General features: G+C 39.3%; 2 protein-coding genes and 1 long non-coding RNA gene across 4 annotated transcripts; 2 read left to right on the top strand and 1 right to left on the bottom strand.

The window, feature by feature from the left end:
- cyp51 (cytochrome P450, family 51) lies at positions 1 to 18,566 on the top strand. Of its 2 annotated transcripts, none has more exons than NM_001001730.2 (10): positions 1 to 241; positions 2,469 to 2,567; positions 2,942 to 3,118; positions 5,215 to 5,341; positions 5,832 to 6,006; positions 6,141 to 6,260; positions 11,039 to 11,234; positions 14,186 to 14,281; positions 14,604 to 14,772; positions 17,493 to 18,521. In NM_001001730.2, exons 1-10 carry the CDS (start codon positions 92 to 94, stop codon positions 17,681 to 17,683), a joined length of 1,500 nt encoding a protein of 499 aa, NP_001001730.2. In that variant the 5' UTR covers positions 1 to 91; the 3' UTR covers positions 17,684 to 18,521. The 2 variants fall into 2 exon arrangements, with proteins under 2 accessions (NP_001001730.2, XP_068071214.1); XM_068215113.2 differs by having other exon boundaries at positions 22 to 241; positions 2,472 to 2,567; positions 17,493 to 18,566.
- On the bottom strand, positions 12,699 to 27,579 carry LOC141378959 (uncharacterized). The gene is made up of 3 exons (XR_012394796.1): positions 27,497 to 27,579; positions 25,922 to 25,987; positions 12,699 to 13,201 (listed from the first exon to the last, which is right to left on the bottom strand). It is a non-coding gene; the product is annotated as an uncharacterized lncRNA (long non-coding RNA).
- On the top strand, positions 20,953 to 26,110 carry si:ch1073-440p11.2. The gene is made up of 2 exons (XM_002665442.6): positions 20,953 to 21,030; positions 24,511 to 26,110. The coding sequence occupies exon 2, from the start codon at positions 24,524 to 24,526 to the stop codon at positions 25,688 to 25,690; it is 1,167 nt and encodes a 388-aa protein (XP_002665488.1). The 5' UTR covers positions 20,953 to 21,030; positions 24,511 to 24,523; the 3' UTR covers positions 25,691 to 26,110.
- Positions 27,580 to 27,990: the final 411 nt, after the last annotated feature.

Raw genomic sequence — 27,990 nt, 5'->3', positions numbered from 1 at the left:
ATTAGATGTACATGAGATGTCAGTGTAGCTCGGAGACACTCAGACACATCTTCATCTGCAGTTAAATAGACAATAGTAACAAACCGCGGAGATGACGATCCTGGAGGTGGGCAGTCAGCTGATAGAGAGCGCAGTTCTGCAGATGAGCCTGACTTCAGTTCTGCTGACCGCGTCTGTGTTCACACTGACTCTGGGATACTTCAGCAAACTGCTCTTCACACAGCACAGCTCTGAACACACGGTAACTCACTGTAACACTGTAAATACTGCTGTTTTCATGCATACTACAGTAAAGCCTATTATACTGAATAAGCAACTCTTGTTATTGAATGCTCCGACAGACTGTGGTGGCCTGTTCACTACAGTGAACTGAACATATGTGCTGCTGTTGTAGTATACTTAGTTTTACTGCGGTGTATTGTAGTATAATATTCTCAAAACACTGTTATTTATGCTATAAAGCTGTTATAAATATTATTATGTCTACTGCCTACACATACTCTGTCTGTCTGTCTATCATGCTGTAGTGTTGACTATAGTGAACTGATCAACAGTAATAAACACTGTAGTGTACTGTACTGCATGCTGTATTGTAGTGTAATATACCCTATATTATAGTTGGGTCATTTGTTTATATTACTATTATGTTACCTCAACACATTAATTCAAGTTCTTTACTATAGTACGATTCAAAACACTATTTAGTTGTGTAATTAATCTGTTATGATCATTATTATGTCTGTCTATCTATCTATCTATCTATCTATCTATCTATCTATCTATCTATCTATCTATCTATCTATCTATCTATCTATCTATCTATCTATCTATCTCTGTCCGTCCGTCCAATCATCTGTCCGTCCATCTATTTTTATATGTCCATCCATCCGTCCATCCGTCTATCCATCCATCCATCTATTATTATATATGTCTATCCGTCCATCCACCCATCCATCTATCTATCCATCCATCCATCCATCCATCTATTATTATATATGTCTATCCCTCCATCCACCCATCCATCTATCTGTCCATCCATTCATCCACCCATCTATCCGTCCGTCCATCCATACATCTACCTATCCATCCATCCATCCATCTATCCATCCATCCATCTATCCCTCCATCCATCCATTCATCTATCTGTCCGTCCATCCATCCATTCATCCATTCATCCATCCGTCCTTCCTTCCGTCCGTCCGTCCATCCGTCCGTCCGTCCGTCCGTCCGTCCGTCCGTCCGTCCATCTATCTATCTATCTATCTATCTATCTATCTATCTATCTATCTATCTATCTATCTATCTATCTATCATTATATATGACCGTCCATCCGTCCATCCATCCACCCATCCATCTATCTATCCATCCATCCATCCATCCATCTATTATTATATGTCTATCCCTCCATCCACCCATCCATCTATCTATCTGTCCATCCATTCATCCACCCATCTATCCGTCCGTCCATCCATACATCTACCTATCCATCCATCCATCCATCCATCTATCCATCCATCCATCTATCCCTCCATCCATCCATTCATCTATCTGTCCGTCCATCCATCCATCCATTCATCCATCCGTCCGTCCGTCCGTCCGTCCGTCCGTCTATCTATCTATCTATCTATCTATCTATCTATCTATCTATCTATCTATCTATCTATCTATCTATCTATCTATCTATCTATCTATCTATCTATCTATCATTATATATGACCGTCCATCCATCCATCCATCCATCCATCCATTATTGTCAATCTATCCATCCGTCCGTCCGTCCGTCCGTCTGTCTGTCTGTCTGTCTGTCTGTCTATCTATCTATCTATCTATCTATCTATCTATCTATCTATCATTATATATGACCGACCGTCCGTCCGTCCATCCACCCATCCGTCTGTCTGTCCATCCATCTATCCATCCATCCACCCATCCATCTATCCGTCCATCCATCTATCCATCCATCCATCCACCCATCTATCCGTCCATCCATCTATCCATCCATCCATCCACCCATCTATCCGTCCGTTCATCCATCCATCCGTCCGTCCATCCATCCATCTATCCCTCCATCCATCCATCCCTCCATTCATCCGTCCGTCCATCTATCATTATATATGACCGTCCATCCATTATTATACATATCCATCCATCTATCCATCCGTCCATCTATCCATCCATCCATCTATCTATCCATTCATCCATCTATCTATCTATCCATTCATCCATCCATCCGTCCGTCCATGTATCTATCATTATATATGACCGTCCGTCCGTCCATCTATCTGTCTGTCTGTCTGTCTGTCTGTCTGTCTGTCTATCTATCTATCTATCTATCTATCTATCTATCTATCTATCTATCTATCTATCTATCTATCTATCTATCTATCTATCTATCTATCTATCTATCTATCTATCTATCTATCTATCTATCTATCATTAACTCTTGTCTCCATCATCTCCCCCTCAGAAGTATCCTCCTCATATCCCGTCCAGTTTGCCGTTTCTGGGTCAGGCTGTGGCGTTCGGCAGGAGCCCCATCGAGTTTCTGGAGAAGGCGTACGAGCAGGTGAGTGTGTCCAGGTGTGCTCAAGTGTTTAGTGTACAGGAGTTCAATATGAGTTCAGGTGTTCAGTGTTCAGGTGTGTTCAGTGTTCAGGTGTGTTCAGTGTTCAGGTGTGTTCAGTGTTCAGGTGTGTTCAGTGTTCAGGTGTGTTCAGTGTTCAGGTGTGTTCAGTGTTCAGGTGTGTTCAGTGTTCAGTGTACAGTAGTTCAAGTGTTCAATTTTAGGTGTGTTCAAGTGTGTTTAGTGAAGGTGTGTGCTCAGTCTACAGGTGTTTAATGTAAAATGTACAGGTGTTCAGTGTGTTCAAGTGTCTGGTCTGTGTGTTCAGGTGTGTGTGTGTGTAGTAACAGGTGTGTGTTCTGCTGTTGTATGTGCAGTATGGTCCGGTGGTGAGCTTCACTATGGTGGGAAAGACCTTCACCTACCTGCTGGGCAGCGACGCGGCGGCTCTGATGTTCAACAGTAAGAATGAAGACCTGAACGCCGAGGACGTTTACGCCAGACTCACCACACCTGTGTTCGGCAAGGGCGTGGCCTACGATGTGCCCAATCCTGTAAGATACACACTCCTGAGACAAACATCCACACGCTTTTACATCATCTACTACAGTCAGTATTAAACGTGTTATTACCCACCAGCTAAATAAATAAAAAACAGCAAGTAACTGAAATAAGTTAGAAAATAAAATAAAAAATTACAGTTTGCATCTTATAATTTTGTTTATTTGTTTCCTGTGCCAAAAACAATAATTGCAACTAGTAATCTAAACTCTGCTCATCTCATCAGACATTTCTCCTGATATACTAAATTCACACTTGATCACAATTTAAGTCACATTTATAGACCTTTTTCTTGGAACGCAAAATTACCCATGATGCTTTGCGTGTATGCGCAAGGAGAATGCGAAGAACTCCCGGTCGGCAGCTGATGCGTGTAAACAGTCACATTTGGACAGCTTTGAAACGATAGTTTTAGTCTATTTTACCTGCTTTTATCCTCTTTGAGCTAATACTGTTGTCCATCAGCAGCATCTCCTGGACTGATCATTTACAGAAATGTGATCTAACAGGATGGAAAACAGCTGCTGTGAGGCATTTCCCCCTCATTAGCCCCTTTCACACAGTGATACTGGTAAATATCTGGAAAATTTCCGGAACGACTTTACCGGTATATTGAAAAAAGCGCTGTTCACACAGGCGAGGACGTTACGGAAATTTTCCGGAAAAGAGCATTCACACATCCATTCCAAAATACCGGTAAATTCTGACATCATTCACCACAAATGAGCTGTAAACGGCTGCGCTTGTATTTGTAAACATTTGACTAAATTACAGACTCTGTGGATGATCAATATTGTGAACAACTTTCGCAGGATCACTTTCGCATGTCGAGATGTTCATAATATGTGTGTGTGCTGGCGCTCACAGGCTGTTTCACAAGCGCACGCAAAGCTTGAAGGTAAACAAACAACAGCTTATCATAAGCATCTCATCGATGATTATTTACACAGTTGGCATTAAGAAGAACATATAAACGTGATCTGACTAACTTCTAGCAGCTAAATGTGTCTGGAAAAATATTCAAAGGCTTTTATTCTCATAAACCGCGCGCACGTAAATGCGTCTGACTGTTGTGATTGGCTAAAGCAGACGTCTCACGTCAGCACGTTCTAGACGTGCACGCGCTTATTACGGGAATCTTCCTTCTGCATTCACACAGCGCAGCATTCCGGCAAATTGCCGGTAATGTTACAACTTCTCTTTCCGGAAAATAGCCAGAACGAATTTACCGGTATTTTCAAAAAGGACCTGTTCACACATACAACCTTTCCGGAAAATTGCCGGCAATTTTCCGAAAAGGTCTGTATGTGTGAAAGGGGCAGCATCTTCTGCAGTTTAAATGAAGCCTCGTCATCGCTAAAGTCAACAGTTTCTCTTTATTTCAAATATATAACCAGCCCAAACTAATGTAGTTCACCAAAATGTTTGACACACACACACGTAGCCTGTACTGTGCCACTGACACACTGATTTAATAACTGTGACAGTGAAAATATAGGCGAGTGTCATTTCCAAATGACAGAAAAACACAAACCGTGGTGAAAACAACACACGAAATCAAACACAAACGGCTCGCGATTAGAATGAACAGCAAATCAGCAGCAGAGGATCAATAACAGACTTTTATTGCTCATTTCTGTAAATTGCACGACTTTCATACCTGTTAAGTTTCATGCCAGAACTCTGTACACACACACACACACTGTATTTCTGACGGCAGACACGTGAACTAGGAGAAGGTTTTTCTCGTATTTCTGTCGCGCTTGAACCACATGTGACAGATTATAACGGCTTTAACAGACACATTTCTAAGTTGTGTGTCACAAAAACACTCTGTTATCCATTAAAAACGTTATTGAAACCCATTTTCGGAGCGCAAATTACCAGTTGTACACGCTGTAAACAGAAGTTTTTAGCATTCTACCGGAAGACGCTGGTCGCGATGGCGCCCTCCATGCAGCAGCCATGAAAAAGATCTATATATCGAAATGCATTATTTTCACAAAGAGATTTACTGTCAAAATCTTTATTTTTAACCCCAGCACCTTCATTTCCTCATGTCTTATGCGACTGGTGTTTGTTCACTCAGTTATTTCTGGAGCAGAAGAAGATGCTGAAGACCGGCCTGAACATCGCACAGTTCAAACAACACGTGGAGATAATCGAGGAGGAAACCAAAGATTACTTCAGACGATGGGGAGAGAGCGGAGAGAGAAGTACGCAGACGGAGAATAATCTCACAGCAGTCGCATGACATTCGTTATCTTAGGACTGCATGGATTTGATATTCATTCATTCATTGTCTTTTCGACTTAATCTGGGGTTGCCACAGTGGAATGAACCGACAACTATTCCAGCATATGTTTTACGCAGCGGATGCCCTTCCAGCTGCAACCCATCACTGGGAAACATCCATACACATTCAATTCCAATTTAGCATACCCAATTCACCTGTACCGCATTGGGGGAGAACATGCAAACTCCACACAAAAACACCAACTGACTCAAACCAGCGACCTTCTAGCTGTGAGGCGACAGCACTACCTACTGCGCCACCGGCTCACCAAATTTGATATTGTAATATTTCATTCATTTTCATTAAGCTTAGTCTCTTATTTATCAGGGGTCAACACAGCGGAATGAACCGCCAACTATTCAAACACATGTTTTGATTTCTGCCCTAAAGCTGCAGTTGTGTGTGTTCAGATCTGTTTGATGCGCTGTCGGAGCTCATCATCCTGACGGCGAGTCGGTGTCTGCACGGATGTGAGATTCGCAGTCTGCTGGACGAACGCGTCGCTCAGCTTTACGCAGATCTGGACGGAGGATTCACACACGCCGCGTGGCTGCTGCCCGGATGGCTGCCGCTGCCCAGCTTCAGGTAGCAGCGCTAATGAAACAGACACTTACAGGCCCGCAGAAGTCCAGAATGTGTCCCGTATGTGTAGTCCAGCACACACTGAACATGTGCGACCTGACTCTGCATGATGTGTGTGTCTGATGTGTGTGTTTCAGACGGAGAGATCGAGCACATCTGGAGATCAAGAAAATCTTCTATAACGTCATCAAGAAGCGCAGAGAAGATACCGAGAAACACGACGACATCCTGCAGACGCTCATAGACGCCACGTACAAGTATGTGCACACACACACACACACACACACAAAGAGAGAGATCAGCTGAACAGTGTGACATGATTAATCTTGAAAATTGGGTTGTAAATTAATTGTAAATGTTTATATTCTAAAATAATTTGCTATATTTATTTAAAGTATAGAAATAATATTATAATGATTATTATAGCAACATATATTTTATTAATATATATAATATATTTTAATTCAGAATTTCATATTATATATATATAAAACTTGAATATGTAAGTTAGTATTAGTTTATTTTTATTTGATTTTGTTGTAAGTATACATAAATACTTATATATATATATATATACACACAGGGCAACACGATGGTGCATTAGGTAGCATTATCGCCTCACAGCAAAAAGGTCGCTAATTCGAGCCTCGGCAGCTGGGAGGGCATCCGCTGCATAAAACATATACTGAATATATATATATATACGAAATGAAACACCAACTTATTCAGCATATGTGTTATGCAGCGGATGCCCTTCCAGCTGCAACCCATCACTGGGAAACAGTGATATATATCATATATATATATATATATATATATATATATATATATATATATATATATATATATATATATGAGCAATATCACACTCTTAGCAGTGTGATATGGCTGTATATCGGCACTGGTGGGAGGTGTGCGTTGGCACAAGGCTGCCTTAGTGTACCAACCAGTGCCGATATACAACCATATCGCACTGCTACGAGTGTGATATTGCGTTTATACAACAGTTTAACGGCATAATTGTGTATATAAAAACAAAATCAAACATGGAGAGCCTCAAAAACTCTTTTGTATGAGAAACTACTTTCTTCTGTGTTGGATTCAAATCATAAGCCGACAGTTAAACAGCTGAGCAAGCATCTTTTAAACTTTAGATCTGTAGTGTCTGCTTTCTGCTGGCTGTATGTGGGCGGAGTAATACACAAAGGGTAAAGAGGCTGTACGGGTGCTGATATTACTTAAATATATCACGGCTATCAGCCAATCAGATTCGACAGGGTCCCCGCGGGTCCTTAAAAAGTCTTAAAATGTCTTAAATAAAATTTTTGATTTTTAAGGTCTGAAAATGTCTTGAATTCTGTAATTTTCCATAAGGAGGTCTTAAATTTCATGTGGGATCTTAAATATCATGTCCGACTCGTCTTATGGCGGCAAATCAATGCCAATATTAATCGAGCGCAGCGGTGATGTTTGCGTGCGAGGAGAAGTGAACCGTGAGCAGATTACAGCCAGGTCTACACGCAAGAAAACTACAGCTCGCGAGGGAACAGGGGATCTTCACGCGCGTGCTCAACTGATCCAGCGCGAGAAAACAAGTCCCGTAAACAAGTTCTCTCCGCTCGCTCGCTGGTTCTTCTCTCTGCTCGCGCGAAACATTTTGAATTTTTGTCAGTCCTAGGGCGGGACTTGGTTTACTTGTTATCTCTAACGCTATTGGCTACTCTGCCTTTCCAGAAGTTAGCCGGGATTGGACGCAGGTAAGCTAGTTTCCCTGTTAAATAAAGATATATAGGATATCTTATCATAATGTCACAATGTGAAACTAATAGGCTTACTTTCTCAGTAATAATAGGTGAATGAACTTACTTTCAATAATGAGATATTTCTTGTAATAATTAATCTCATAATAATGCCTATTCTTACCATCATGACCAAGTCATATAATGACATATCAAAATAATGAGATATATTCTTGTAACAAACTTTATTACTTGGGAGAGAAAGAGAGAGTTATACCATGTGGCAAAAGATCTCTCCATTAAACAGAAATTGGGGAAATGTGTGTTTTTAACCATTTGATGAAGTTTAGCACCTACATTTAAACTGAACTCAAACCAAACGTGTTCAAATTTATAAAAATCTTTTTTTTTTCTTAGACTCATTGTACTTGACTCATTTTCAATGAAGAACAAGTCAGAATAAATTGGATGGACAATAGTATACAAAATAGGCTACACATGCATGCAGTGCATAAAGTACAAAGGTTTATAGTAAATATATTGCCATTAGTCTGTTATTCCACTATACAGTTAAAGTCTGAATTATTAGCCCCGTTTATTTTTATCCTAATTTTTATTTAACGGAGAGAAGATTTTTTTCAACACATTTCTAAACATTATAGTTTTAATAACTCATTTCTAATAACTGATGTATTTTCTCTTTGTCATGATGACAGTAAATAATATTAGACTAGATATTTTTCAAGACACTTCTATACAGCTTAAAGTGACTTTTAAAGGCTTCACTTGGTTAACTAGGCAGGTTAGGGTAATTGGGCAAGTTATTGTATAATGATGGTTTGTTCTGTAGACTTTCGAAAAAAATAAATAGCTTAAAGAGGGTAATAATATGGACCTTAAAATGGGTTTTAAAAAATTAAAAACTGCTTTTATTCTAGCCGAAATAAAACAAGAAAAAAGTGGGCTACTAATTTTGACTTCAACTGCATATGTGACCTTTAAGATGTGGGCCTGTCGTATAGAAAGTGGTATTTGTATGCCTCTGAAGTGGAATGATGTAATGGATAGTGAGTAAAGCCAAACGAAGACTGTAGAAATTAAATTGTTGCTCAATAGGTGGCGATAAACACCCATCTGAATGTCTGTCACTGTATTTTTTATGTTTGATTGGGCTAATTATTTTTGATTGAAGTCTTTATATGCAGGTTATTCAATCATTAACTAAAAATTAGATTGAAAAATATATATAATATATAGATATATATATTTTACACTGATCTATATTACAAACAATGTTAACTATTATAATAATATACAAAGCTGCACTGCACATATAGTATGCATTGTATGGAAAGATCTAAAACGCAAATAAACTCTTCTGAAGATAATATTTCCTAGAAAGATCATTCCCTAGTGTAATAATGAGCACTGCTGTTGTGGTTAATAATGAAGTAAAATACAACAAACCAGACAAGTGCTGCACGGGACAAATCAAATGGGTTCAGAAAGTCATGTTACAAGAATGCAAGTCATTATTTTAGAAGATTAATTTTTATTATTTGACTGTTTCTCGAGATTGAATCCTCATAAAGTTCATAGAAAGTTTCTTATGATTATGACTTGCAAATTGTATATATATTTAACGGCGTGATCTTTTAACCTGCGTCCAATCCCGGCTAACTTCCGGAAAGGCAGAGTAGCCAATAGCATTAGAGATAACAAGTAAACCAAGTCAACCAAGTAATCTGCTCACGGTTCACTTCTCCTCGCGCGCAAACATCATCGCTGCGCTCGATTTATATTGGCATTGATTTGCCGCCATAGATTTGCCGCCATACTTCAAAACATCATTCTGTGTTGACACACTGAACATTTTCCTGTTTTTTTTTTTTTTTTTTAGGTAAAGTCTTAAATTTTCATTTTAGAGGACTTAAAAAGGTCTTAAAAGGTCTTAAATTTCCTGTTAAAAAATGTGCAGATACCCTGTTCGAGAACCAGACAGAACTGTTGTATAAACATATATATATATATATATATATATATATATATATATAAAACATATATAAGTATTTATACACACACACACACACCATAGTTGAAGTCAGAATATTTGCCCCCCATTTATTTTTTCTTCAGTTTCTGTTTAACAGAGAGCACATCTCTAATCATAACAGTGTTAATAACTCATGTCTAATAACTGATGTATTTTCTCTTTGTCATGATGACAGTAAATAATATTAGACTAGATATTCTTCAAGACACTTCTATACAGCTTAAAGTGACATTTAAAGGCTTCACTAGGGTAATTAGGGTAACTAGGCAGGTTATGGTAATTAGGCGAGTTATTGTATAACGATGGTTTGGTCTATAGATTATCGGAAAAAATATAGCTTAAAGGGGCTAATAATATTGACCTTAAAATGGTGTTTAAAAAATTAAAAGCTGCTTTTATTCTAACCGAAATAAAACAAATAAGACTTTCTCCAGAAGAAAAAAATATTATCAGACATACTGTGAACATTTCCTTGCTCTTGTAAACATAATTTGGGAAATATTTAAAAAAGAAAAAAAAAAAAAGAAAAAAATAGGATATGACAGTTGTTTTTACGATAATGTTAAAATTATAATATTATATATACACACTTTTAAAAGTGTCAAAATATTTGAAATATGAAAATAATATTTTTGTTGTTGTTGCACAAAACACTAATAATAATTCAGCCTCATGCATGTGCAGATTCAGAAAGCACATTAGATGGAGACACCGCCACCTTGTGGAGCATCTGTGAACAAACGCAAAACATTACACAACAAATATTATTATATTATATTATAATAATATAATTATAATAATATATTATATTATAATAGTATTTGTGTAATACATGGAGCATTAATTTAGTGTTATGTATTTGGTGACGGTGTTATGTAAATGTCTGGTCCCACTTCTTAACTGCATGTCCTTACATTCAGAAAATAAACACAACATATAGACTGTGTTGACAATGTATTGCAGAACAGCTCTGGTGTTATGGAGGGACAGGATTGGGCCTGAGGGATGATTCATGTGTAAGGAGGAATGGGTCAAACGTGTAATTATAAATGTAGTCACAGAAATGTAATTAAATGCAGGTCATTAATCAATCATAACCACAATATAACACATGCATTTACACAATAAGCACATGTTTAATTCAAGGTAAGCACATATTAGTTAAGGCCACATAATATAAAGGATGTGATGCGAGATCAGTTTGTGTAATATTAAAGTAGAGCAATCTGACTGCTGTGTGTAGAGACGGCCGTCCTCTGAGTGACGATGAGATCGCGGGGATGCTGATCGGGCTGTTGTTAGCGGGTCAGCACACCTCCTCCACCACCAGCGCATGGATGGGCTTCTTTCTGGCGCGGGATCGAGCCCTGCAGGAGCGCTGCTACAGCGAGCAGAAGAGCGTCTGTGGAGAAGAGCTTCCACCACTGCACTATGATCAGGTCTGTATATAGCAGTGACATCTGTTCAGTTCAGCAGTCCAGTAACGGGATGATTCACCCAAAGCCAGTTCTGTCATCCTCTACTCCTGGAGAGCCACCTCTCTGCAGATTTCAGTTGCTACCCATATCAAACACACCTGCCTGTAATGATCACGTGGTGTTCAGGTCCTATTTAATTGGTTCAGGTGTGTTTGATATGGGTAGCAACTGAAATCTGCAGGAAGGTGGCTCTCCAGGAACAGGGTTGATCTACTCAATAGTGTTCAACAGAAGAAAGAAACTCATAGAGGTTTGCATCAACTTGAGGATGAGTGAATAGTGATTAAATTGTTGTTTTTTGGTGAACTGAAGTTTTTGATTCTTCTAAAATATGAAAACAGCATAATATGTTATTAAATATTATTAGATATTTACGAAACATGCTAATTGAACATATTGTTTATCTGAAAAACAATGCTGAGGTCAGTTATTCTGCTTTGTTTTGATCTCTGACTCCACCCACTGCCAGTTTGGCCAATTAGATTTCAGCACCAGGGTTGCCAGATGGTAGAAAAACATGTATTTTGGTTTAATCTTGAAGGCTCAAAAAATAATTCTTGTTAACTTCCGGCAGCAGCTGTATCCCCTCTAGCAACAACCAAAATCCTCTCCAGTATTTTGAATTTGCACTGCAGTATCAAGTTCAACCAGTAGGGGTCAGTCCTATGTACTGCAGCTTTACACTTTTATAAAGTGAGCCAGCATGCTTTTTAAATATTGTATGAAGGTCTAGAACGAGTGTAAGTAATGGCAGATATTTAATTTTTGGGTAAATTATCCCTTTAAGCACTAAAGCAGGGATGTCAAACTCAATTCCTGGAGAGCCGCAGCTCTGCACAGTTTAGTTCCAACCCTGATTAAACACACCTGAGCAAACTATTTGAGTCCTTCAGGCTTGTTTGAAACCTCCAGGTAAGTGTGTTGGAGCAGGGTTGGAACTAAACAGTGCAGGGCTTCGGCCCTCCAGGAATTGAGTTTGACACCCCTGCACTAAAGTATCTGATTCAATTCTAGGGATGCACTGAATGTTGAGCTGGAGAAAATTATTGTCTGAAAATAGCGTAAAAAATAAATCATGAAAGTAGAATCGGAAAAAACTTCCACACTGGATGTAGAAAGCGCTGCACTATGAAATCAATTCAGTTCAATAGCTTGTGCCGTGCAAGGGTGGCTTGTTGCCATGCCAACTAAATCCTACGAGCATCAGAGCGTACTGTCGACTAACTTGCTCAGTTTCTAAATAGCTCAATAATACACTATAATGACATATATACATATAATTATCTCTGCATGGACCAAACATGATCTTCGGAAAAGCATCGTCCACTCAAATAACGCATCCACAAATAGTAGTTCCTGTTGCTTGCAATAGCACTCCTGTGTTGTCATGGCAACACTGTTAAAACGAAATGACTCCCTTCCGCTCATTTGCATAATGCATTTATTTTATTGGCTTGTTTATTTTTAAATTTGCATAATTTTATTTAATAAGTTGCATGAAAAGTCTTACAAATTTGCCATATATTATTTAATTAAATACGTAATAATTATCACAGACCATTTTCGGTTTTGGTCTGAATTTTGGTTTGGATGCAGAATTGAGGTGCATCTCTATTCAATATCCAGGAAACAAGTAGCGTAAATGAAAGCTGAAATGCAGGGCTCCTGAACGCAGTCATTTTACTGCTGGTGCAACTAGACTGGCTGTACTGGTGCGACCCCGGCTTTACTCCATTACAAGCAAGTTACACAACTCCCGGTCATCCCTTCTGTTTCCCACACTCATGCATTAGTGCAGTTTTGAGTGAGATTACAGTGTGATCAGACCTGCTGCTGAACTCCACATCATCAAGCTCTGTCTGCTGCTGCCGTTTGGTAAGGAAATCTGCCATGCAAACATCCTTCCTATGGGGGTGATGATGTGAAACCTGCGGAGGTGACAGACGAGAAAACACGAGCTGACATTAGCAGAGTTTCCTCTGAGTCAATCACAGCATCTCCCTCCAAACATTGAAAGAGTTTCTGACATGTGAAACGATCTAAATCTGATGTGATTGGCCTCACAGCAAGAAGGTCCCTGGTTTGAGTCCCGGCTGGGTCAGTTGGTGTATCTGTGTGGAGTTTGCATGTTCTCCCCGTGTTGGTGTGGGTTTCCTCCGGGTGCTCCGGTTTCCCCCACAGTCCAAACACATGCGCTATAGGGGAACTGATCAACTACACTAGCTGTAGTGTATGAGTGTGTGTGTGTGTGTGTGTGTGTGTGTGTGTGTGTGTGTGTGTGTGTGTGTGTGTGTGTGTGAATGAGTGTGTATGGGTGTTTCCCAGTACTGGGTTGCAGCTGCAAGGGCATCTGCTGTGTAAAACATGCGGTTCATTCCGCTGTGGCGATCCCTGATGAATAAGGGACTAAGCTTAAGGAAAATGAATGAATGAATGTTTCCCAACCCTTTTCCTGAAGGCACACCGACTTCTTATGTCATCAGGACATAAGAAGAGACTCCAATACCTGAGTGGGTCAGATAGGGGAGACATCTAAAATATGTACTGTTGGTGTGTGTCCAGGAACAGGGTTGGGAAACACCGATCTAGACCACTGTGTAAACTCTGCCCCCAGAACCAATGCTGTTATTGTTATTAACACTATTGAAAAACATTTCTTTAAATAAAAATGATAAATAAATGTACAAAATTATATAATTATATATAAATAAATTTTAGGCAATTGCCAGTTAAAAAAGTAAATAAAACTGCTGAAGTTGAAACTCAAGTACTGAAATTGGGGAAACACTTACAGGGGGGCTAATTATTCAGATGAGCTAATAATTCTGACTTTGACTGCATGTATGTATGTATGTATGTATTCTTGAATGACATCACCAGTTCAGACACTAAAGCACTTCATTTTACCTCAGCTGAAAGACTTGAGTTTGCTGGACCGCTGCCTGAAGGAGACGCTGCGACTGCGGCCGCCAATAATGACCATGATGAGGATGGCCAAAACCCCTCAGGTACCAGAATACACTGAAAACAGACACAGGACAGACACGAGGGCTGTGCTATATGACAAAAATCACAATATAAGTCACTGTTATCTCAGAATAAACCCTGATGTGACACAACGTAACAGAAAAGCAGATAAATATGAATGTGGATTTAATGAAAGTGATTCCCTGATGAGTTTGTGTTATTCAGCGGTTGTTATCTTGGATTGTCATGACTGACCAATCAGAATTTAGTATTCCATACAGCCGTGTAATAGATTGACATATTGCTCAGCCCTAATGGACACTGCATCCATCTGTAAACTAAGGCTGGTGTTTTCCTCAACAGAAAGTGGGTGAATACACCATCCCGCCGGGACACCAGGTGTGTGTGTCTCCCACAGTAAACCACCGTCTGCAGGACACATGGGCTGAGCGGCTGGATTTTGACCCAGACCGCTACCTGCACGACAACCCAGCGGCCGGAGAGAAGTTCGCCTACATCCCATTCGGAGCAGGTGAGTTCGACAGATCACATTAAATCAACTGGAGACTGCAGTGTGTGTGTGTGTGTGTGTGTGTGTGTGTGTGTGTGTAAATTATGACTTAATTTTTGGATGAACTGTCCTTTTAAATGTTAGCATCAGTCTGTTAATCTTAAGGATATCTATAATCTAAAAGAGTCACTAAGTTCACATTTAGACGATATAAACCTGATATAAACATCTAATGCTTGCAGTTAGTCACTTCCGCCTAAATGCATTTCCCTGCCGTCTCCTCATGCTTTAGTTTCTCAGTAAATCTTCTGACCAATCAAATGCTCTCTAATGTCTGACATGCGCCACCCACTTGATCTCACTTGCGTTTGATTTGATGTGCCTGCGCTCAACCACTCTCACTGGCTGAGCTGTGAGAAAACAAACACTATAGGCTGTTTATAAAAAAAAGGGAGGAGCTACCACATTCCCCGCCCTCCATCCAGTTGTGGTGTCGTGGACGAAAGTGAAAAGCCGGGGGTCGGGGTGTCAACGTGGTTGGAAGTGTAGAGCGGGGGAGGTGGGGTAGGGGTTTGTTGCGGGGGATTGATTGGGCCTCCTAATAGTTACTCTGGGGGCCCCAAAACGGCGTAAGCCCTTAGAATTGTCCTAACTCCCCTCTCCTAGCGGCGCCCATGGGCGTGGCTTGCTGTTTCTACTAAGAGCTGATTGGATGTAGTAAAGTAGGCGTGTCATTCATTTCAGATGGGGGAAAGGGTTTGGGGAGAGTTATTACAACCTAACAGACTCCTCCCCCTCACCATTTCTGTTTGTTATTGTAGTGATGTCAAAACTGACAGCTAAAGGGCGTGGTTTAGTATGTTAGCCACACCCAATACCCCAAACTAAGCTAATCTGAGGATTTAACTGAAAACAAACAGGATTTTCTCAATTTTAGAGTACAAGGCAAACTATTTCATATCTGAATGACGTGCAGGGCCGGCGCGTCCATAGAGGCGACCTAGGCGGCCGCCTAGGGCGGCAGTATAGAGAGGGCGGCGTCCACGACACCTCCCTTACTACCCGCGTCCTCAGTTATGTCCACGACACCTCCCTCACCACCCGCGTCCTTAGATATATTCGCGCATAGGCGACAGAACAGAGAGGGCAGCGTCAGCGACACTTCCATCAGCACCCGCGTGTCCTCAGTTATATCCGCGCACGGGGCGGCAGAATTGAAGTCCGCGACACCCGCGCATCCTCAGTTATATCCGTGCATAGGGCGGCAGAATAGAGAGCGCAGTGTCCGCGACACTTCCCTCCCTCCCTCAGCACCCACGCGTCCTCAGTTAAATCCGCGCGTAGTGCGCCGGAAAAGAGGTCCGCGACACCTTACTTCATTTTCATAACCGGTCACTTTCGTTTTCACATTGGGGTTGAGGGCGGCGTGACCGTCCTCTGCCTAGAGCGGCAGTTCAGCTTGCTCCAGCCCTGATGACGTGCACAGGTGAACCACAGGTCACCACAGAACGAGCAATGTGAGCGAACAGAATCAATTAGATTATAAAAGTTCGTTGAGACAAACTTTAGGCTGGCTTGAGAAAGTCTGTTGGAAATAGTTTATTTAGTTTAAACAGTTTTAAAAAGTGAAAAGATGATAGATAGATAGATAGATAGATAGATAGATAGATAGATAGATAGATAGATAGATAGATAGATAGATAGATAGATAGATAGATAGATAGATAGATAGATGATAGATAGATAGAAAAAATCAGTTTGAAAAAGGATAGATAGATAGTTTTGAGCTCACAAAGTTAGATCTAATGTAAAGTCAATGACAGTCTTTTGCAATGGAAGTCTATGGGACAGTTGTAGCTAGGGTGCAGTATTTGGTAGCTAGGGTGTGGCTAGAAAGTTAAAAGCTCATCAGTTATTGGCAGTTTGGTAGTCTGAGTTAAATGAGCTCAGCCATTAGTCTGTATGACAGTCTGATGCAGAGTTATGAGCTCACAAAGTTTGATCCCATGTTAAGTCAATGAGAGTCTTTTGAATGGAAGTCTTTGGGACAGTTTCTAGGGTCCAAAAGTGGTTGCTAGGGCGTGGCTAAAAAGTTAAAAGCTCATCAGTTATTTTCAGTTAGGTAGTCTGAGTTAAATGAGCCCAGTTAGAAGTCTGTGTAACAGTCTGATGCAGAGTTATGAGGTCACAAAGTTTGGTCCAATGTTAAGTCTATGGGATTTTTCCGACAGTCCCGGGACGTTTTTCAGAAAACCGAAAGTCGGATCAGTCGGAAAAGATATAGCATACTGAGTCAGAATAGTTTGGAGGTCTGGTGTGAGTTTGGTGGTCATAGCTTGAAAGCTCTAGGAGGAGATAGATTTTGAATTTTAGTCTCAGAAGAAGAAGAATAAAAATATTAAGTTTAAATAGGATTTCAGTAGTCTGGCTTTTTTCTCAAGCCAGCCTAATTAGTACTTCAAGGACTTTTTGTTAGTTTGTTTCTTACTTCAGCGGCACAATGTTGTTTGTTGTAGTTGTTGTTTTTCAAAGACCTGAGAAACGAAAACGGTGGTGAATTCAGGGGATGTGAATCAGGTCACCACAGAAACAACCCAAACCAAAACTCACAGGAAGAGAAACCAAACTGTGAACATGAGCTAGAAGTCTACCGTAATCCACTCGCATGTTGAGATGTGTTAATGCTAACACTGAAATGCTTCAGTCTGATGTTCTTTACCCTGATGCTCTCGGTCTGACAGGTCGCCATCGCTGCATTGGGGAAAACTTTGCCTACGTGCAGATCAAAACCATCTGGTCGACTCTGCTGCGGATGTTCGACTTTGAGCTGGTAGACGGACACTTTCCACCAGTCAACTACACAACCATGATTCACACACCGCACAACCCCATCATCAGATACACACGGAGAAACACACAACCACAGCAGTGATGGAAACACTCACATCATTGCATTCAGATCAGCCTTTTCTTATTTAATATGTGGGTCTCGCTTTACATTGAGCGTAATGCAGGCAGTGACATCAGCACACAGCCAACAGTGCAGTCATTATGTGTTCAGTACAACACTACAGTTGCACATTGTTAGTTGATGTTAACTCGTGCTGCATTAATAATGTTTACAGGCTTGAGTTTGTATGTTAATGCATTAGTGAATTCTGACCTCTGACTGATAAACGCTGTATTGAAGTGTTGTTCATTATCAGTTCATGCCTGTAAATACAGTCACTAATGAAAGCTTGCTGTAAAGCGTGACCCTTATGGGTTTTATTTGACCTTGAAGTGACCTGTGCTGCATAAACACTTATTTTTGTATGATGGAAAGCCTGTAATGCACACTGTAAATCAACAGTTTCTGTGTTTTGGGTTTATTTATGGTTGTGAATTGCATTATGGGATGTTGATCTCTGCTCTGTCCACTTCTGATGTTGAAAATTCAACTCTACAGTTTAACAAAGTGACTTTTATTGATGCTTTAGTAGTTTAAAATAATATAAGAATAATAATATCTAGAGGAATAAGTGTGTAAAATAAGAGTAAATGTGCTGGAGTTTATTATAAGGTTTCTGTAGCGTAATATACAACACCAACACACATTATATAACACTGCAGACTATTACACATGACAATAAAAGTCACGTTCTCAGACTTTTTTAGGTTAAAAGTTGCTGGACGAAGGATCAAGATCCCACGATGCAATTTAAAAGCGTAATAAACAAGGCAAAATACAGTGTATGAAAAGCTTTTAACAATAAACTCTTGATGTTTTATGTTGAGCCTTTGATCATTTAAAAGATTAAAAGATGTTCGTTATACACTGAGGCTTTATTTGCTTGTTTTTGATTTAGTTTAATTATTAAACTACATATAATATAATATACTATAATATAATACATAATATAATTTTATATAATTAATATAATATAATAATAGTATAATTATTTATTATAATATAATATAATTTTATATAATTAATATAATATCATATATAATATAATTCAATATAATATAATTTAACTGCTCTTGTGTTGCATGGGTTTATTTGTTGGAATAGTTAACAATGAATTATATACATTTTTCGTTGAAAATAAATCTGCTGTAAATATATTAAATCATAATTTTTGATTAGCAATACGCATTGTGCTTAATATTTAGATTTTTTCTAATAATTTCATCTCACAAAAGTATTTATATTTACTCATTTAGCATATATGTTTATCCACACTGACTGAATAAGTCTGGTACAAAATATACAAGTCTTTTTTGTCTTTTTAGCATTTATATATATATATATATATATATATATATATATATATATATATATATATATATATATATATATATATATATATATATATAATTATATACTAAAAATCAATGGAAAGCTTCAAAATTATGACTGGTTTCATGATCCATGGTCGCATACAAAATTATTAGATTTTCATTATTATTAGATTTAAAATATTTTGTTATATATATATATATATATATATATATATATATATACACACACACACACACACACACACACACACACACACACACACATATATACATACATATATTATTTTATGTTATTATTTGAAACCAATCGGTGTCAATGGGTGCTTTTGAAAACAGTATTGGTTGGGTTTAGGGAAGGAGGATGGTGGGTCAGTCAGTCAGTTAACAGCAGCCTCTGGTGGATTTACATGAGAACAGAAGGCTAGAATGGCACTCGCGAGAGGAATTTGAGATCTGAAACAGCGTACACAGCGCCCTCTGGTGAATTTGCGAAAACGAAAACTGCAACAAAAAAAAACATTTGTTTCTACAGGGACATATTTGCCGTTCTCCAGAAATGTATACAGGACTGCATATCAACAATGAGCCTGGTTAAATAAATCCCTCTTCCAGCTAATCTGAATGCAAAGCAGATCATCCAAAAACAACCAATAAAAACCAGTTTCTGCTCAGTGTGTGCGTTTACACGAGCGCTCTTTAAATTATGTTTTATTACATATTTCAAGTTTACAAAAAACTTAGAAAAATAATTATAATGTCCATAAATATGATGTTGAAGTCTAAAAATAAGCAGTCAAAATGGTTCATATTTGCATAAAATGTGTATATACATGCATGTTTTCTGTGCTAAAAGTGCAATTATTTACTTATAATAGTGGAACTTTTGCAATAGAAACAAGACAACCGTTATCATTGCGAGTCAGTCTATGTGGCTCCTGTCGCTGTTCATCTAAAACTCCACATCTATAATCCTCTTAGTCTATGCTGACATTATCTTCTGCAGCTCAAACACTCTGATGGCTAATGGACAGACGGCTGCTTCTCACTCAGGCCTGCTGGACATGCTAATGAGATGGAGAGATGATGGGCACTAGTGGGCGGAGCTTTCCCCCTGATGACACGTACAAAGGGAGAATGTCAATCACAGTGTTTCTGCATCAAGTCTGATTATAAAAATGTAGAAGTAACTAATGTTTAGCATTAGAGGGTGGATATATTGACACACAACTGGGTTTAAGCCCCTTATAAGAGTCATTTTGGCATAACAGCTCCACTTTAAATGCATTAAAGAAGAGTTTGGTCACCGAACATCTTTAGAAATAGAAAGATAACACATTTAAACTCAAACCAGTTATTGTAATCTACAAAATCTCAACTACATTTGTATTTATTGTAATGTTTCTCTTGATTTTTAACTGTTTATTACATTTTTTTTTTAAATATTTATTTGACATTTGTGTGTACCGTGATCTTCAGTCTTATTTTTAGATTAGTTGATCAGTTTGTTTTTGGAGCTGGCTGATTTAATGCATCTGCACAAATATATTACAGTAGAAGAGAGATCTGTAAGCGGTGATGCACTTATTTATGCTTAGCGCTGTATTTTGCATGAACACCACTCAGACAACAATCCTACCAACCACACAGACACACACGCACACACACTTCCCCAAAAGCACGAGTAAAAACTCAAGCACAAGTCTCAGTGTAGTTTCAGACATCGCCAACAAAATAAACCACTAACAAAAGCAATAAATAACCTCCATTTCCCAACCTTAAATGTGCCGGACGTGCTATAATCATATGCAAACGTCAGGTGAGTGTATAAATGTGTTTGGTCTGCTCTGAGTTCTAAGTGTGACGCAGTGCTGTGGGAGTGTTTACAGATAAAGATCTCCACATCATTCGCTGATTATTACACTTTTACAGTATCGAGTGTGAAGCTGCGGGACATTAAGTGATCATGTGGGATCTGAACTAAACGCTGGATCACAGGTGAGCGAGTCTGAATACGATCATTCAAAAACACACAATGATTTGATTTGCTTTTGGGAATATTGAAATAAAGCTATTTTAAGCAATCAAGTAGGTTTTTGAGTATCAAATGTTATTGATTAATTGCTGTAGCTTTAAGCATACAGTATTATCATGATATTTGAGCTGCAAAAAAGTTGTTTTAACACATCTAATAAGAAAAGTACAGAGTGTATTGCTTTATTGATATTAATATTAGACTAGATATTCTTCAAGACACTAGTGTTCAGCTTAAAGTGACATGTAAAGGCTTCACTAGGGTAATTAGGGTAAAGTTAGGGTAATTAGGCAAGTCATTGTATAACAGTGGTTTGTTCTGGAGACAATCCAACACTAATATTGCTGAAGGGGCCAATAATATTGAGCTTAACATGGGTTTGTACAATTTAAGTGCTATTTAACAGCGCAGTGAATTTTTCACAGTATTTCCTCTAATATTTGTTCTTTTGGAGAAAGTCTGATTTGTTTTATTTAGGCTAGAATAAAAGCAGTTCTTAAATTCTAGTGTCTTGAAGAACATCTAGTCTAATATTATGTGCTGTCATCATGGCAAAGAGAAATCAGTGATTAGAGATGAGTTATTACGGGTGCGTTCACACCTGTGAATCGGTTCAATTGTTCTGAAATTGTTATTAAAATAGTTACAATGTTGCACTTTCACACGGCAAAGTCCCACGGAGCAAAACAGCTAAAACAAGTCATGTGAGAGTAAACTCTCCTCACATTGGTCGGAGTTTCATGTTTTATTTTTCCCGCTCATTTTAATTAATGACGATGACCAATCAGACATTATAAGGGAAATTCTACGCTTTAATTTTGAATGGTGACACACACAGACGTCATCACTATAGATCAGGAGTATAGTAGATGGCTTATGCATTATAGGCTTTACATTTTAGAGAAACATAACAGATAAACTACTGCAGTTCGGTCAATGTTCAGATGAACAGCTCTCGTTAATAGTTCAGCATAATTCACTTTAGTATTTTACACGAAACGCACAATTACCAGTAGGAATGACCTTCGCCTTGCTCATCCTCTCTTCATATAGCCGTATGCTGTACATATTCATAAAACATATATCCATATATATCCATATATCCATAGCCGGGCTCAGATGGTATCGCTTTCTCACTACAATCGATCCGCTCCAGAGTTCGTATCAATCGAGCCGAGACCACCTCATTCAGGCGATGTCGGAGCGACTGTTTTGGATCCGAGCGCGATTGCTGGAGAAAAGTTTGCGCTGTTATAATTCACTTCCCTTTTATACGTTTTGGTTCGATAATAATCTGCTAATTAAAAAAACATGAGCGAACATTTTGAAGGAGATGCTGATGCACCGTGGCGGGATGAATTTTAGTGTGGCGCCCCGTCACAGAAGAATGAATGTAGCGGAGAGCATGCATATATTTCAGTTAATATGGAAAGCGAGTGCATGTTTATACTAAAACCAATATTGGATTTTATTTTTAATGCATGTGCGTGTAAAACAATATCATTTGCACTATAAATTATGGGGTTCTGCTCTAAAGACGTTGTTCCTCCACCCAGTTTAGAGCGTCATTTTGGGCGTTTTACGTTATAACTAACATGGTTCAAACGATGGATCAGCGACAGAGAAACTATGAGTTTTAGGAAACACTCGCCACTACATCATTATCTTCCCAAACGATGCATCGTACTATGATAGTTCAGCCGTGAGTTACATCACTGTTTGGGAAACGCACCCCAGCAGTGCAACAGCAGCAAGTGCAGGATACAGGTATAAGCAGGGCCAGACCATAGACTGTAAAATATATGGACGTAGTGTCCGTGACGTCACCTATAGGTTTCTAAAGAGCGAAAGAAGCCACAAGTAGGCGTGGCCAACCGTCGCCATTTTGTTCGCTTGTCATCACACTCACGGCGGGATACCAAACAAGGGCAAAGAGGTGGAGAGTGGGCGGAGCTACAGACACTGCTGGCATTTTGCTTGGAGCTGGTTCAGACACACTTTACTTTAGGAGACGCTTAATACTTTATCACCTGCGACTCGCTTGTGTTCTGACCACCTGTGCTTGGCTGTACACTATATCAATAAAGTGTTTAGTCTTTTAAACACACACTGCTGTAATACATTGAGCCACTAAACATTGTTCTTATGACGTTTCTCAACAGGAGGAAAACGCAAATTACTTCCAAACACTTCAGATATAGTCTGTGTTAGTTAATGCAGGACTATTGATGAACTCCAGCATAACACTGTATGACAACACTTCAGATGACTGATCTAGAGCCCACAGCTAATCAATCTGACAGATTCTGCAGTGCATTACAGCTCTAAACAACATTATAAATGATCTTAAATAAAACAAATACACTTATAGAGATGGTAGATAAGTATATAACTTTACTCACATGGGAAACGGAGGCCACGTGAATGGTTTGTGAGCACAATTAAGTGCACTCAGCATGCCATGCCATCTGATAATTGATGGAAACAAGTCCAAAAGGCAGTTGACTGTGTAAAGCCACATAAAACAACACAGAAATACGATAAATATGCCGAGTTCAGTGGATAATCTGCAGGATTCAGCTGAGGTGACTGCGAGGAGCCTAGCTGTCACTCAAGTGGCCACGCCCTTAATTATGCAAACTTAATATAAAGGAAACGGATGAGTTATATAAATATTCACCCCCTCACAGTTGTCATGAAGGGTAATATTAGCTGTATTAACCAACATCTTTTTTTGTAGCAGGCTGTAAACACCTCTGCTGTAAAGTTGACTATTCTAACAGTGCGCTCAATTGAAATTTGCTCTGTTTTGGAGTCAGGAGCGGCCAGGACTAGCGGAATTTCAGATGAATTGCAGTTTTAGTTACTTCCGTATTGGCTTCCGTATTGGGAGAGCGGGAGGTTGCCGCTTGGGCCAGACGGAATCTGCGGACAATTTTTGCTATTTCTGCTGAGAATTTTGGTAAAAATCTGCTGAATTATTTTAGGAGTATCAGAAATTAAAAGTAATATCTTTTTAACTTTTATTTAATGTTTAAATTGCAAATCTAATTAGATTCACTTTATTTGGTAAACAAAGCCAGTCTCTCATATAATAGATCTACTAAAAGACAGAAAGTATTACAGTACAAACTGCATTGTGCATAAATCAAATGAACATTTTCACATTAGTCAGTAATATTACTGTAATTAGTTAAAAAACTAAATAAATTTACATTCACACACATTTACTCAAGTAAATAAACAGAATTAATGATGGGCTGAAAATCTGTGTGTGCAGACTCCGTGTGGGCCTAGATATAAGTTGTAAAGTACAATTACAGAAGAACTATGGGTAATATTTACAGACAGATGTACTTTAAACATAAAATACAAGTCCTAATAACTAGATCAAGTCATATGAACTAATCCTGCTCTCTCTCTCTCTCTCTCTCTCTGTCCAGCTGAAGCTCAGTGATGGAGCAGAACTCCTCGTCCTCCTCACACAGAGCCCTGCAGAAACTCCTGGCTGCGTTGGTATTACTCACATGCTTCTCTGCTATTTTCTACGTGTACTACAAGCCGACTGAGAGCGCAAACTGGCAGAAATGTCCAGCGGTTCCCCCACATGCGGTCTGCAGAGACACCTGCATCAGCGCTCTCCAGAAACCAAACCAAACCCACATCATAAACAACACATGCACAGTAAACCTGACCTCCGTCAGCAGCCACTTCACACAGGCATCCACAACTCCCCACACCGTCATCCTGATCTGGACCTGGCCTTTTGGAGCAAAGTTTGATTTAGATAGCTGCAGCTCGATGTTTGACATCCACAGTTGCCATCTCACAGATGATCGGGGTTACTTTCAGGAAGCAGACGGTGTTTTCTTCCATCACAGAGACATTGATGCAGATTTATCCAACATTCCCAATCAGCCGAGACCCCGGCTCCAGAAATGGATCTGGATGAATATGGAGTCTCCCAGTAATTCACCGCGGTATTCCAGTCTGGACGATCTGTTCAATCTGACCTCATCCTACAGGCTGGACTCGGACATCAGCGTTCCTTACGGACGACTGATTAGCGGGAAAACCAGCGGGAGCATCCCAAAGAAGACCAAGCTTGTTTGCTGGATCGTGAGTAACTGGAACTCCACCTACAAGCGTTCGCAATACTACCAAGAGCTTAAAAAGCACATCAACATAGACGTCTATGGAAACGCATTCAGCAAGCGCATCAGCAGTGAGGACTACACCTCTGTTGTGTCCAGCTGTAGATTCTACCTCTCCTTCGAGAACTCTGTTCATAAAGACTACATCACTGAGAAACTCTTCAACCCGCTGATCCTCGGCACGGTTCCCGTGGTTCTGGGTCCACCCCGGAGGAACTATGAGGAACAAATTCCAGCCGGTGCATTCATTCACATTGAAGACTTCTCCGGTCCTGAGGGACTCGCTGAACATCTGAAGCTCCTGGAGAAGAATGAAGACTTGTACATGCAGTACTTCAGCTGGAGAGAGGAGTTCGTGGCCAGCGAGTCTAGCTTTGGTCTTGAGCACGCCTGCAGAGCTTGCGATCATGTTAGAAGACATCGAAACTACAGAGTCGTCAATGAGCTCAATGGATGGTACTGGGGATGAGGGATTTCTAGAAAAACTGGGCGCTTTAATGAGGCTGTAATTATTGTAAGTGTTGGGTGCCGGCTGGGTCAGTTGGTGTTTCTGTGTGGAGTTTGCATGTTCTCCCCAGTGTTGGCATGGGTTTCCTCCGGGTGCTCCGGTTTCCCCCACAGTCCAAACACATGTGCTATAGGGGAACTGATCAACTACACTGGCCGTAGTGTATGAGTGAGAATGGGTGTTTCCCATTACCGTGTTGCAGCTCGAAGGGCATCCGCTGTGTAAAACATATGCTGGAATAGTTGGTTGTTCATTCCGCTGTGTAACAGATTGGAAAGAAAATAATTGGTATCGGCCATCCCTAGATGTGCTGCTTCATGTTTGGTGTGAACTAGAGGCGGGCGATATCAGCTAAATTAAAATCAGGATTAATTGAACACCACCTTGATTTTTGATGCTTATTTTACTTTTAATGTAATTTTTTGAATTATTCGTTTTTAGGAACCTAGGCTGGTCGACCAGGCTGGTTTTAGAGGGGTTTTGGCCATTTCCAGGCTGGTTTCCAGCCATTTCCAGCCTGGTCTTAGCTGGTCAGGCTGGGAGATGACCAGCTAAAACCAGATTGACCAGCCTAGCCAAGCTGGGAGTCCAGCCAAAACCAGCTATGTCCAGCTTAAACCAAGCTGGTCAAGCTGGTTTTAGCCGGATTTGGCTGGTAATTTTCAAGCCTGACCATCTAAGACCAGCCTGGAAATGGCCAAAACCCCTCTAAAACCAGCCTGGTCGACCAGCTAAAACCAGACAACCAGCCTAGGCTGGTATAAGCAGGATTTTTTTAGCAGGGCTTGTTTAGGATTAAAAAAAAAAAAAAATATATATATATATATATATATATATATATATATATATATATATATATATATTTTTTTTTTTTTGTATTTGACAAAATATATGTTATTTTAAAAAGAAATGTGCAGCATTTGAGAAACATAATAAAGAAATTTTGCTTATTTCTAAACTGTCTCATTTAGTGAAATAAATGATAAAAAACTATTTAAGATCAGCATCGTGAATCACATCGAATAGGAATTTGAGTGAATAATTACATCTCTAATATTATTATTTCTTTGTTTTTTTTATATATTATAATATAGGTTAGCTATATGGACAAAGACAGCAAGGATCATTAGTCATGACATATTCAACTTATTAATTCTATTGAGACAAATACTTTAATCTAATTTCCTTCATACAAATCAGGATACTGTGAACACATTTAGCTAAGAATATTATCCGTGAATTTATCATGAATAAAACAGTAAAATCATACTGTAGCTATACCCAAGATAACCACATATTCACCATTTCCTACACTAACCCAGGGATGTTTAAACTCGGTCCTGGAGGGCCGGTGTCTTGCAGATTTTAGCTCCAACTTGCCTCAACACACCTGCGTGGATGTTTCTAGAAAGCCTAAGAGCTTGATTAGCTAGCCCAGGTGTGTCTGAGTGGGGCTGAGTTTGGACACTCCTGCACTAACCATATGGGTCTATCTGGATATCTGTAGCAAAACAATATGAAAATAATACTTACACATAAAAACGGGAGCTAATTAAAGGCTGATGCTGTTATGATACGACAAAATTAATTGTTGTTGATTGTTTAATGAATAATAACGTCAATTAACGGAAAACGATTTAAACTGCGCGCCATATTTCGACCACACAGTTCAAATATATCCGTCCACACAATAGATATATCTATGCGTCCACACAAACACCTTCTATAATCACTGAAGCTGTTTATAAAACGACATTAATCTCTTACCGGTTTCGTTCCTCTGAAACGGTCAACATCCATCAGCCTTGAGTTGACTGATAACCGCCCTTGATTGGCTACTGCGTTCCAAAACTCAACAAAAACGTGTGTGAATGGTCACCGAAAATCAAACCTGGTGAATCAATTTAATACCATGAACCAACTGTTCTTGTTCATTTCTACATTTTAATCTCGACATTCCTCATAGAGAATCATCACAGATTATTTTATGGTAATATCTCTGAAAAACATCATAGAAATGCCAAGGAAAAAACCGACTAATGTGTAGATATAAATACTCTCTAGCTGTGTCTCTGAGAAACTACAAATATGTATTGTGTAAGTGCTGAAGTGTAGCTATAAATAAATGAACGAGTTTATTTCAGAGAATTAGCGAGCTGGGTGTAAAACTTTGGTCTGAGACTCAAGATAAGGCAACCCTGCTGAAAAATCCAGCTTGAACCAGCCTAGGCTGGTTTTAGAGTGGTTTTGGCCATTTCCAG

Source organism: Danio rerio, chromosome 19 (genome assembly GCF_049306965.1).
Source record: "Danio rerio strain Tuebingen ecotype United States chromosome 19, GRCz12tu, whole genome shotgun sequence".
In the NCBI taxonomy this organism is placed as follows: Eukaryota; Metazoa; Chordata; class Actinopteri; order Cypriniformes; family Danionidae; genus Danio; species Danio rerio.
The sequence above is the reverse complement of the archived record's forward strand: the minus strand, read 5'-3'. Positions and strand labels throughout refer to the sequence as shown.